Raw genomic sequence first — 12286 nt, forward strand, 5'->3', positions numbered from 1 at the left:
GACCGCTGGCTGTCCCCCTTGCCTTGTTGCTTCTTTTTGCTGGGTGTTTGCTAATGTTTCTGAATTCAGAGAGGAACCACAGGCCTGATAGGAACTCAGAGTTGAGTTGAGTTGAAGGGGGGGCGGCCAGGGCGGAGAGGGTTGAGAGTGGGATGTGGTGCAACATTGAAACAGGAAGTTTGAACTACTGCAGGAAGAGGCGTTCTCACACTAATTTATAAACTAGTTTTACTGACATGCAACAAACATGAAAATGTGACTTCCTGTGATGCTTTGAAGGCAGCGTTTATCCTGAAACACTTCATCGGTCCATCACCGAACATTCTTCCTGTTGTTAACAGAGAGTAAAATTATAGCTCTTATCAACAAATTAGATGGTGCATTTTGCTGAATGCTATGTACACTTAGTATCAAAAACAAACTCAGATTTCACGTGCAAGGGGGAAAAAATCATTCCCAATAGGAAGTCACTGTCTGAAACTTTCTGTGCTTCCGAGTGTAACACCGTGCACAAGTGTTCAGGATATCAGAGGGCTGAGAAAGCTGCACGTGAGCCGTTTGATTAAAATAGCTAAGATTAGATGGTTTCTAAACTGGTATATGTGATGCTGCTTTAAACCACAAAGGTGGATGACATCAAAATGCTTCACACTTCAAGAGGCGCATGCATATACTGTATGTGGACTGAGCCTAGCAATGTGCGGATAAAGCAAATATGAGGAAGTGAGGTGTGGTCTGTTGGTGTTACAGTGTAATCAACCGAAACACAGCTGTCAAATATGCTCTTTAAATCACAAACAGGACGCATCTTACATGTCTGAATCCTTTTTATTAAATAATTATTTAAGAAAAACAGTTTTTACATCAACACTTACACTTTAGTGTAAGGTGTACAGTAGTTATAGTTACAAAAATAGTCTTTAATGACAGTGTACTCATTGCATTTATAAAAAGAAAATCAGATAATATATATTACACTTATTGCACTACGCTTTAAATACATGTGAAATGTCTGTAAATCCTATGTTACACTATAAAGTATCACAAATTATACAACTGAAATGTGTGAATTCCAAAAATATTTTACATGATTTCTGTACAAATTGAAGCATTTCATGGTCATTTAATGTGCCCTGCTGGACAGAAGCAAAGTGGTTTACTGTTCCTTTACTTGTAAGTGCCACATTCTGAGCTTTGTGAGGAAGCTGAGAATGAAAGTAGGCTTTTTTTTAATGCTGTCCACTCTTGATTCGTCTTCCTGGTCCAATACAAAGCAAACCAACCAAAAAGCAACTATCTTCTCATGGCAGGATATAGGCACTAAATACACAGCCACTTAAAAAAACAGGAAAATACCAAATCCACAGCACAGTTTTCATTACTGTCATCTTGCAGACAATTCCCCTGAATTGTCAGGCTCACAATGATACCAACAAGAATGAGTCATCATTTGTCACCTCTGACACCGTTTAGCGAGGCCTGTAAAACAGAAGTGGAAAAAGAAGTCCTTCCTGACCCACCTCTGTCCTTGTCTCTCTTTCTGGCCTCTAGTGCCCTCACTCAGATGTGTGTCTATAATGAGTGTTGAATGAGACTGAGCACGAGGGCAGCTCAGTCCTGAGGAGCTTGATTTATCACTTTCTTCTTACGCACAGAGACCAAGTCGTAGAAAGGATCTTTGGTGATACTTGCTCTGTTTAAAGTAAAGAAAACTGCCGTTATGAAAAGGCTAATGCAGCAATATTAGTGTGCATGTGGGTGTGCATTGCTATCTTTGTGAGGATCCTTTGTTGCCAAGTTTATTAGCTGCTACCCCACCGGTCATGGGTGGAATTGCATAGCATTTATCTGCAGAGTTCATTTCTGATGAATTGCATAAATTAAGTACATCTCTTATTGATGTAGTGAAAATAATTCTAAAGACATAACATATGTATTTTGTAAAAACCCTGATTCTTCCTATTGGGGTGATTACATCCAGCATCCTGCATCAACTGTACCCCATGCCAACTGCTGGTAAACACAAGCTCTTTCCACTTCCTGTGGAGCACAGCACCATTTACTACAATGTAATACAAATTGTGATCATGAGTGGTTGTGGTTTCAACCAGAGCAGACCACACCTTAGTTCACCCAGCTGTGATGCTGGGTGTGGACAGATGTTTATCACTTGCACAGTTCAAGCTGCACAGGTGAGGACAGCAGTGTTTGTTGTTTTTAACTCATACAGAGTTAACTCTTTGAGGCTGGATGTAAAATGCAAATGAAGCTACTGAGTGTAGCTTCAACTGTACATGCATGTGGATGTGTGAGTGCTATTGAGTGTTTGCTGATTTGTGTTTGTGTTGACGTTTGCACAATCACCTACATCCACATATGTCTGTGTGTGTGCACGTGGTCTGACCTGATGGCCTCGATCCAAGAGTCTCTTTCTTCAGCGGTGGATGCGCAGATGGTGTAAGACTGGTGCTTCCCCTCCACCACTCTACCATCCGTCTCTGTTTTACAAGCTTTGATCTTTTGGCCTCGACTGTTGGGATTGTACAGCTCTAGACAGTACTAGATGACACCAGACCACCACAATCAGTCTATTTATTTGATCTCCTAATTTATCAGTGTCTATCTAATAACAAAGGTGAGAGTGACCTACCTGTTTGCGAGCATATGGCACCTCTCTCACACACAGATTCTCTAGAGGGATGATGCCCCTGGGCTCTTTATCCTGCAGACAGACAGTAAAAAGACAAACTGAGTCAGTTGCAAGAATGGAGGGTGAAAAATGTCAAAGGCAATGAGAAAATGAGGAAAGTAGAAGAGATGATGGTTGATGACATTTACTGATTAAATATGTATCACTATATGGTGTGCTCACACACCTTAAAGATTAAAAGCATTCATCAGATTGTTTCTGTGTCATCTTTCTAGCAAAATGCCTTGTGATAGAACCCGTGTGAGTTTCAAGAAACAGCTCGTGAGGGTTTTCTTATCAGCTACGTCTATGGTTAAGGTCTGGTTAGATTTTCACATCTACAAAATACCACTATAGGTTATTATCCAATCAATATTAAACGTCACTGGAGTTAAAGTTATTCGCTAAGGGTAATTGTGTCTCTCTTAAAAGGTTGTTCTGCACACTACTGGATCATAGGAGAATTTAGGAATGATCGCAACAAGTGTCTCTGGCAGGTTATGTGAAATGTTTGAACATATGAGTAATAATGGTAACTTCCTGTTGAGGATAATCTCCCTCTGACTGGTTCAGTTATTGTGAAAGAAAAGTGAGGACTGAAACTAAGACCTGTAATACTTTCACATATAATAGATGACAACACAAATTAAAAATAGCTGTTCGGGAATCTTACAGTGGTGAACTCAAAGTAGTAGAGGCAGTTGTCAGTCAGGATGAACCATCGCCTCTTCCACGTCTTCACTCGTCCTCCTGAAATACACAAAGCAAAAAATGGAGATTGTGATTCGCAGCTCTCATGGAAACTGATAATCGTTTAGAAGTTGTGTAACTTGACAACAAGCTAGACCAGAACACAAATGTTAAAGGTGATTTGAGTTAAACTCCTGTGTAACCTACTAATGACGTTCTGCGGTTGCGTGCACATGCACAACGCATAAGGGTATACTCCAATATTGGGTCATTTTCTACTGCTTCCTCTTTACTTTCCCGTGTTTAAACGCTGTGTAGCAGCTCACGATGACTAAATGTAGCACTGTGGCGAGATGCACTTCTCTTCTAAGCTTCTTTTTTGCATCTTAAGGCTTCTTTAGGTTCCACTTTGTGTATTCATTAAAGAGATAATTCATAAGGTACAGTATGTTAGTTAAAGAGAGACTTTACCGAGTTTGAGGAGCCAGCCTTCTCTGTCAGGGTTGAAGAAGGTGTGAGTCAGATCATTGCCATCATCCTCTGGAATTTTGAAAGGCTCATTGCGAATGCTTTCATACAGTTTCTGTGTAGAAAGGAGTAGAATACAAACACATAGGTACACAATAAAAAACACTAGAAGGTGACAATGAATCTTAAGTGTAACACCAGCCCACGCTCTTAGACACATGTCACCACCTCCTACTGCTGCCTGGTTTTTCTGTTCTGACTGACCCTTACAGGTGGAAACTAGGTTTGAGAACAACTTGGAAAGTAGTTTTATGGGTGTTTTTGTTCCAAATGAAGTGCTACACAAAAGGGCTTCTTAATGGGGATTAAAAATCATTTAAATAATCCTTTATTATTATTAATCTTTTATTTCAAATCTAACAGCTAATAGTTGGTCTGTCGTATGGTGTACATTTAATTTTAAAACTACCAATTTTGTCTTTATATATCATATTTATTTTTTTCTCGGTTTACTTTAGATTTAGATTGAGGTGTCTTTTTTATAGTGACAGAGTAATCTGCTTTTGTTGTAACTTTTTTCAGATGACACTGGACGCTCAATGTCTTGATGTACCGCACCAAGTCAGGAGTGTTTTGTTGCACTAGGTGCTAATAATGGAATTTTAAATGCAGATTTCCTGTAGCTACATGTCAGCTGTGTTAGCCCTCAGGTTCTAACTTCCCGCTGCAGCTGGCTGCAAGATCTCACCGAAAGCAGGTCATTGGGTAGATCCTCTCCATTGTTGATGCCTCTGTTCATGGAGATGAAGCGCTCCAGAGTGGTCTTGTCCTTCACATTAGGGTTGTGAAGGCTGGTGTTCAGCATGATGATGGCAAAAGACAGGATGTAGCATGTATCTGGTGTTACAAAAAAAGTGCACACACAAGAATAATAAGTGGAAGTAAAATATACATAAATACAGACAAAAAAAAAACCTAAAGAAGTCAGAAAGAGAAAGCAAGAAATGAAGCGGTCAGTCAAAACAATCCATTCTTACGCATGCAAACACAAATTTTTCCATACACGCAGTTCAGAACTACCAGAGAGGAAGAAGACACCTAAATGAAGCTCACCCGTCGACTGGAAGACATGAGTGTTACAGTCACAGTAGCGCGTGGCGAAGGCCTCCATCATGCGGTCGATCTTCTGGGCTTCGCCAGGCAAACGGAAACTCCACAGGAACTGTCTGTCACATGCCCACCACAATCAATTAGATGAGACATGTGTATGTCATGCACACACATATGCATCATGGCTTCACTACGTACATTAGAGAAATGTATTTTTATTTTAATTGATTAAAGATGTGGGTTATTGAGGTTTTTATTGTCAAAATAAATGGTCAGTTAATTCTGACAAAAGAGCTCTCTGGCATCTAATGCAAGTTATTTTGCACATCTATCAAGTTGAAGAACTTGATACATGTAAAAGGGGACAAAACATAAGAATGATACAGAGATAAAACAAGCAAAAGAAAATTGGCAATGACAAATCTGTTGTAACATGCCAGTGTTTAGTGGGTACAATGTTTAACATGTGAGCACGTTAAAGGCAGGAAAGACTTTGCAACATTAAGACGCTAGTACTGTATGTCCCAAGTCTGAAAAACCTTTGGATCCTACATTTCCCAATATGCAACAAAGAGAGAGCCAGAGTTACATCACACCCGGCAAATCTTCGGCAAATCAGTGCAATCTCTTATTTCTTTCATCATCTTCATATGGAGGCATGTTCCAGGAGGTTACTTTCCACAAGAAGAGGAAAGTTTTGTAATGTTACCAAAGTTAAGCAACAAGTGAAAACTACTATACACACAAAGTAACTACAAATGAGCTTTGATTACCACCAATTGACAGCCATTGTAACCCTGTATTTTAGAGGCTCTGAGTAAGATTTTCTCCCTCCCCTGCTTTCTTCCAGTAAATGGTAATCTACCTACAGTCTTCTAACTCTGTCAACCACTGACCCAGGTACCACTGAGTACCAGTGTCATTTTCCACTTACAGCTGCTAAATGACGTTTGAGGCAGGTGCACAAAGTTATGATCAATATATAGTAATCATTTAAATCTGTTAACTGTGTTAACAGTTAGTTTGTTAGAAACTAGACTTTACCTAAAAAAAAAGCCAACTCAAAAAGAAAAAAAAACTAAACATTTTCCCAATGTTGTCTTTTTTTTGTTGAAGATCAGGATGAAAAATAAGACATAAGTAAAGATGAAGGGAACTCACCTGAGGGCCTGGACCAGGTTGAGGTCAGAGAACTCGTGCAGATCCACAAAGGCCTTCAAGGTCTTAAGATGGAGCTCCTCTCTGAGAGAAAAAGTAGGGAAGAAGACTCATGAAACTCAGCGGCAGAGGATCCTTCTAACCCCTTTTCCCATTATTTATATTTTTCTTCCCTTTCTTCTTCCCTCACCTACTTGACAACTGTCTTTATTATGAATCTTAACTTCTTCCTCCCACCCTGCACCTCTTCCCATCAACTCCCGATACACGCATCTGCAGTTTATTTTTTTCCTCTTTCATTTGCCTTTACTTTCTTCCACCTCATCAACTCTATGCCTCTTCGTCTTCTTCAGTCCCATCATTATAAACCCCTCTCTCCTCGTCCTCACCTTTCTCCAAGAAATTCACCAATGGCCGTCTTGTTGAGTCCCTCCTCCTTGTAGAGAAACTCTGCGATGGACTGGGGACCTTCATCCAGCAGTTTATTCTCCACCAAGTAACTGATACCCTGCATGAAAACACAGACATGTGTAGGTCAACTGTTATACATTTGTATTTTATCTTCAGCTTTTGCATTGCAATGCTTTTTCCAGTGCATTACACAGGTAAGTTAACATTTTTAACTAATGACATAGCTCCTCAAATACTGCGTGCTGTGCTGTGGTTAAATATATTCAGTTTCACAATGATCTCATTTCTGGTTGGTAAGACTGAGCAGTCTTGCAGCTTCTGTTATCCTAATTCCTTAAAACCAGTTTCTCTTCCTTTTTCTCTTCTGTCACACAGAATAAAGAGGAAAAGGGTTATTAATAATATATTTGCTATGAAAATAAAAAAAGCCAAGTATTACCCCCCACCACCACCCCCCTATTATCTTTGGATATTCTAGCAGTTGTATTGCTAGGGCAGAGGGACTTTCACGCTGCAAAACTGCTCATGCTTTTACTTCAAATTTGTTACGGCAAGTATTTGTGTTCACAGCAGTGACAAGCTTGACCTGCCACTGAAACCACTGAAACTGTGGGCCTATGTCAGTCGTTTCACACACACATGTGGTTGAGTGAGAGGAAGTCCACATACAGTGACAAACATGAGCTGCTAGCTGAGAATGTTCGCTTGAAAAAGCTCAGAGGCACACAGCGAGACATTATCAAACCCTTCGAGAAAATACCAAAGCTCTGTTTCTCATGGTGCATTACTGTATGCTTATCAACATATTTTAGTTACCATAGTTAGTTTTAGTCAGAACCATGTTCACTGTATGTTTGCAATGTATCTTAAGAGATTAGCAACGTGCACACACTTGTGAGCTCACCTTTTTGGGATCCATATTGAATTTCTTCTTCCCATTTGAAAATCGTTTGCTCTTTTCTATTGTCTTGCTGGAGGAAAACAACATACACACAATCAATTATCAAGTTGTTTCTTAAGCTAAATCTAATGCAGTAATAACTCTCACTTCATGAAAGTCGTAGTGTTGATTTATCTTTAGGTGTTGATTCAAAGGTATGATCATTTCAGAGCAGAGGCAGTAGTGTGTGATGCTATGAACTGTTATTTAGCTCAACCTGACTGGCACAATTTCACCAGCCAGCACCATCAAATTAGAAACCGTGCCACCAGCCTCAGCCACACGATGTATTTCCTCCTCAGGGGTTCCCAATACCAGTATTGCAACACAGTGCAAATGTTTCTCCATTTTCTTATAATGAAATGTCATGTACCCTTTATTATTTTGACCTAATCAAGCTATAGGTATATTTAACTGAAAGGGAGTGATCTTGTCAAGAAAGACAAAATCCTTCGGGAAGCAAAATGTATTGGTGCAGAAGCTAAGCTAAATTTGTTGGACAGCCACTATGAAACAGAACCATAGAGTGTGTGCATGTCATTCAAAAACACATGTACTAGCTTATAGTGAGCATTATAAAGATGGGTTCTTTGAAAGAAAAACAGAGTCCAACTCACTTTTCTTCTGCAGACTCAAAGTTGAGTATTTCTGCCATCACATTGTCTATCTCCATCTTTAACTTCTGGATAGGACAAAGAAATAAAACCTTTTAATGTTTGTCTCCTTAATGTTCAAAGCAAAACAAGTCATTGTGAAGGTCAAAGGTTAATAAATGTTGATAAAAGGGGTGGTTTAGCTATGTGCAAACTGTAACACTGACACATAAACACATCTGTGACTGTGTCAAAAAGTGTAAGGGTGTGTGTACCTGGATATCATCCAGAAGGTCCTTCTTATACGTCTTAATGCTCTCAATCTCCATCTTCTCCTCTTCTGTAAAATCTGAGGAAACTGTTTAACAGTTGGAATCGTGTTAAATTGAGTTAATCATTTCAAATTGTAGTGGACATGCAAGTGAGAGTCACTTCTACTTGTATTTAATTACCAGCCAACAAAACTTTCTTCAGATGATGACATTAGTTTGATGGCTTAATCATCCATTACACACTTGTCTTTTTCAAATTTGAAAGTATTACACTTTAGCTTCAGTCTCAGTTTGTTGTCACTGTTATGGTGCCTCTGTGTACTATGAGTAGAGCTGCTCTAATAAATAATATAATGATTTGAATGAATATTTAATGGAGTAATGAGAGTATTGTGTATTTTAAGATAAACTACTGCACAAAAAAGAAAGGTTTCACAGGAAACTATGTCACACAGGTGTTGTGGTTTTCTCATGAAAATTACAGGTCATGGTACCACAACAGTACCATAAATACATTTCTTAAAAAACACACATTCAGACATGAGCAAGTGAATGTGTGTGTCTATATATATACAGACAAAGTGAAGAAGACCCTGTCCAAGTGTCAACTAACATCTGTCTCCATTTATATTTCAGACATCTTCACAGACAGTCTGTGTCTAAGTACAGAAATGTGTGAATCATTACAGTCACACTAAGAAGACGCACTCCACAAGAAGTGATGGTAGAAATTTTCTAGGTTAACTAATAATACACGTACAGGATGCTGCAGTTGTTGTTTATCCACAACAACATGTTTCATAAACAGCAGTGTATGCTGTAACTGTAGCGACAAAGGGCACTTGTGGGTTCAGTATCATAATCTGACGTGGATACAGAACCGCATCAGGCAAACCAGAGTTCCTTAAACCTGACACTTAATAGCGATTTCCTATCACACATTCAACTCACTTGTGGTCAGTGGATTACAAGAAATACTTTTGAGAAATGTTAGAATTAAAACTCAAAGTCTAATCTCTTTGTCAGAAACTTTTTTCCATAAATGTAACTTTATAAATCCCTCCACCTACAAAGAGGGACCTGTTCCTCTTAGACGGCCTGTTTGGAGGATTTTAGGCTCAATTACTCTGTTTTTCTTTCTTAAGCTGTTTACGAGGTGGCGACTTGGTGAAACCAAACAACAGTCTCTGGATCTGCATTGCTAGCTTTTATTTTTGTTACACTGTAAATCATTTTATCTTTGTTTGTAATATTCAAGTTAATTAGGAATTTCTACTTGTCTAATGCATTTAAGGGATACAGGTTTGTTTTCAGCTGTTAACGCAAATTGCTGCACACCTATGTCTCCATTCTCAGATGCTACTACATCTCACAAGCACACCGGGCTTCTGTTTGACTTAAAACCCATTATAAGGAAGAACATCAGACTTTAGTTGCTTGTTTCATGCGTTTCTATTAGAGTAGAAGGTGTCATTCTGTAGCACAACAGTGTTTCTACCAGTGAAACTAGACATTAGACTACGTGACCTGTAGTGTATTTTCAGAAGTACGAGCTTTACAGATAGTTTAAAAATGGTAACTGCCAACACATTCTGTAAAGATCTGTGAACTGTTTGGTGTTAATGATCTTGCCACAGCACTTCCACTCTGCCCTGCCACTTCTTGTGCAACAAGGTGACAGCATTAGTCATCAAAATAGCAATTTGCTGAATTTACCCCACTTCACTGCTGAATTTCTCACAGTGGATTGTTCAGAGGTCTAATCAAAGACATCAAGTTCTGTTTTTATACAATGACTGATGAGTTTTGAATGCCTCTTCCCTATTCCACCACAGATCCACAATGGGTGACATGTGCATTGCTTTGTCACAGTGTGCAGATGGTGATAAGCGGTATACAAAACGTTGTTGAACATAGAACTAAGTAATTAAAGAGCAGCTTATCTCGTAGTGTACTGGAAAGTGACACTAAAAACATTATTTTTTTAAATGTATTTTTATATTACATACGTTTCAAAATGAGAAAACATTAGGGAGAAATTAAAGCTGCTGCATAAAAAAGCTGAGAGTCTATTTAAGATAAAGGTTTTACTGTGGGGTTTACTGTGTCGTGATTATTTTGTATCAATTAAGTCGATAACCACAAATTAGCGCCCTATTATTAAAATGATTAAGGACATAAAACAATCTCATAATCATCAATTTTAAATAATCAAACATTTTTAGCACACACGATAAATAAAGTGTCTACAGCTGTGTTGTGGGTAAACAAAATGAGACCAAATACGCACGTAGCAATGTAGCAACACAAGAGGAGAATAAGATCAAAAACAATATCAAATACAATACACGAGGAAAGGAAAGAAAAACGGGTCTTACCCATTTGGCAATCAGTCATTTATATCCAAGAAAAAAGGAGAAAAAAGGCAACAGCAAAGCACTTGAATACACTTAAGAAGTTAACATATGTAGAGTGTCTCAGCATATAGTGCAATGACACTGAGTGAAGTAGACGTTCTCTTTTAACCTCACCTCTTCCCCATCTATCACAATGTCAAGCTTACATCATCACGCAGTCGGAAAACATAAGAAGCAGACCTTCCTACAAAATAAAGCTGTTGTAGACAAATGTCTTGTAAAGCACAGTAAAATAATACAGGCTTGTAATTTGATGTTATTATTTAGTTAGTTTTGTTGATTTCTTGCAGCACTGGGATTGCATCATCAATGTTAAAGGGCTGAAAGTTTGAAGAGGATGTGACACAGATGGTTTTGAAACCAGTTCGGACAATGAAAGTGGGTTGCAACATGCAGTGCAAGCAAGGAAGCAAGTTTTGAAAGTCAAGTACTGTACCAAATGGTGAGGTTAGCACTGAATGCCACTCCTGTTATTTTTAACAGAAATACCTGGTTCATTGGTGCAGTATTTTAAAGGATGAACTAATGATTTGATACTTTTATTCTGTAGAGGAGATCACCATCCTTCTTGCATTACAACAGTGCTAACTTGACATTTGACGCTTGATAGCTGTAGTCACGAGTGGTTTACAGGGTGGTTTTGCATGCAGCATTCAGTCATTAATTTGGCAGCTGGCAGTGGTAACCTTGAGTGGTCGTTGAAACTAACATGCAACATGACTAAATGACTAAAATACAAAGACAAACACACAGAAAACGAATAGAAGTCATGTTACAATATATTCAGGACACTAGAGCAATATACAGCTAATATTTAAAAAGACTGCATTATAGCACACAGAGAAAAGTCTCAGCAAATAATTTTGAACATGTATGTAGATTATCAGTCAGATTATCAGAAGTGCCATAGACATAATGACTGCCAGAATATCTATTATAGAAACATATATCTAACAAATGCATCAGCTGTTTGCCTAAAGGCTCAAACTTTACTATGATTAAAATTGCATTAAAATAAGATACAAATGTGCAGACCTACATACAGTTTATGAGATATTTACCAAAATGAAGCTGAACTACCATCTAGTGGTAACAAATGGGCATCGCAGTACATTACAGACCAAGACATTGCAGGGTATGATCTAAGAAGAGACGTGTTTTGTTTTTCAGTTTTATTTTTCAACGATATCTCCTTTCTTCATCAACTTATAAATTAATTATTCTTAAATTCCAGTACATGAACCAATTATAAAACTGTGTATTGATGTTTATATATGTTAATTTTGATATATTTTTATGTTATAATTTTACGCATTTAAACTAAACTTTTAACTACTTAAACTAAGTTACACATTAAACCATTATTACGTGTTTGTGTGTGTTTTAGTAGTAGTAATGAGATTGTGTATTACTATGGTTGTCGTTTATATTTTCCACTTTTCATAAATGTTACTTTTCATTTACAAATTGACCTAAATTCTAACTACAAATACTCAATCCCGTCCCGTAAATGCAGATTTATGTCTATTTGTGTGTTT

General features: G+C 38.1%; 1 protein-coding gene across 1 annotated transcript; it reads right to left on the reverse strand.

Annotated features, from left to right (window-relative positions):
* Nucleotides 1-809: 809 nt before the first annotated feature.
* cyth4b (cytohesin 4b) lies at nt 810-10848 on the reverse strand. Its single transcript, XM_026359648.1, has 13 exons — nt 10710-10848; nt 8335-8417; nt 8084-8148; nt 7431-7497; nt 6505-6623; nt 6119-6199; nt 4961-5073; nt 4596-4744; nt 3851-3962; nt 3363-3439; nt 2651-2722; nt 2405-2559; nt 810-1693 (listed from the first exon to the last, which is right to left on the reverse strand). The coding sequence occupies exons 1-13, from the start codon at nt 10726-10728 to the stop codon at nt 1612-1614; spliced, it is 1194 nt and encodes a 397-aa protein (XP_026215433.1). The 5' UTR covers nt 10729-10848; the 3' UTR covers nt 810-1611.
* Nucleotides 10849-12286: the final 1438 nt, after the last annotated feature.

This window comes from Anabas testudineus, chromosome 1 (genome assembly GCF_900324465.2).
Source record: "Anabas testudineus chromosome 1, fAnaTes1.2, whole genome shotgun sequence".
Classification (NCBI taxonomy): domain Eukaryota; kingdom Metazoa; phylum Chordata; class Actinopteri; order Anabantiformes; family Anabantidae; genus Anabas; species Anabas testudineus.

Excerpts from the sequence above, each read along its gene's own strand:
- cyth4b (XM_026359648.1), bottom strand. Across the intron at positions 6,200-6,504 it reads GGTGAATTTCTTGGAGAAAG|AGAGGAGCTCCATCTTAAGA; the intron begins GTGAGGACGAGG and ends TTTTTCTCTCAG. Across the intron at positions 2,723-3,362 it reads ACTACTTTGAGTTCACCACT|GATAAAGAGCCCAGGGGCAT; the intron begins GTAAGATTCCCG and ends GTCTGTCTGCAG.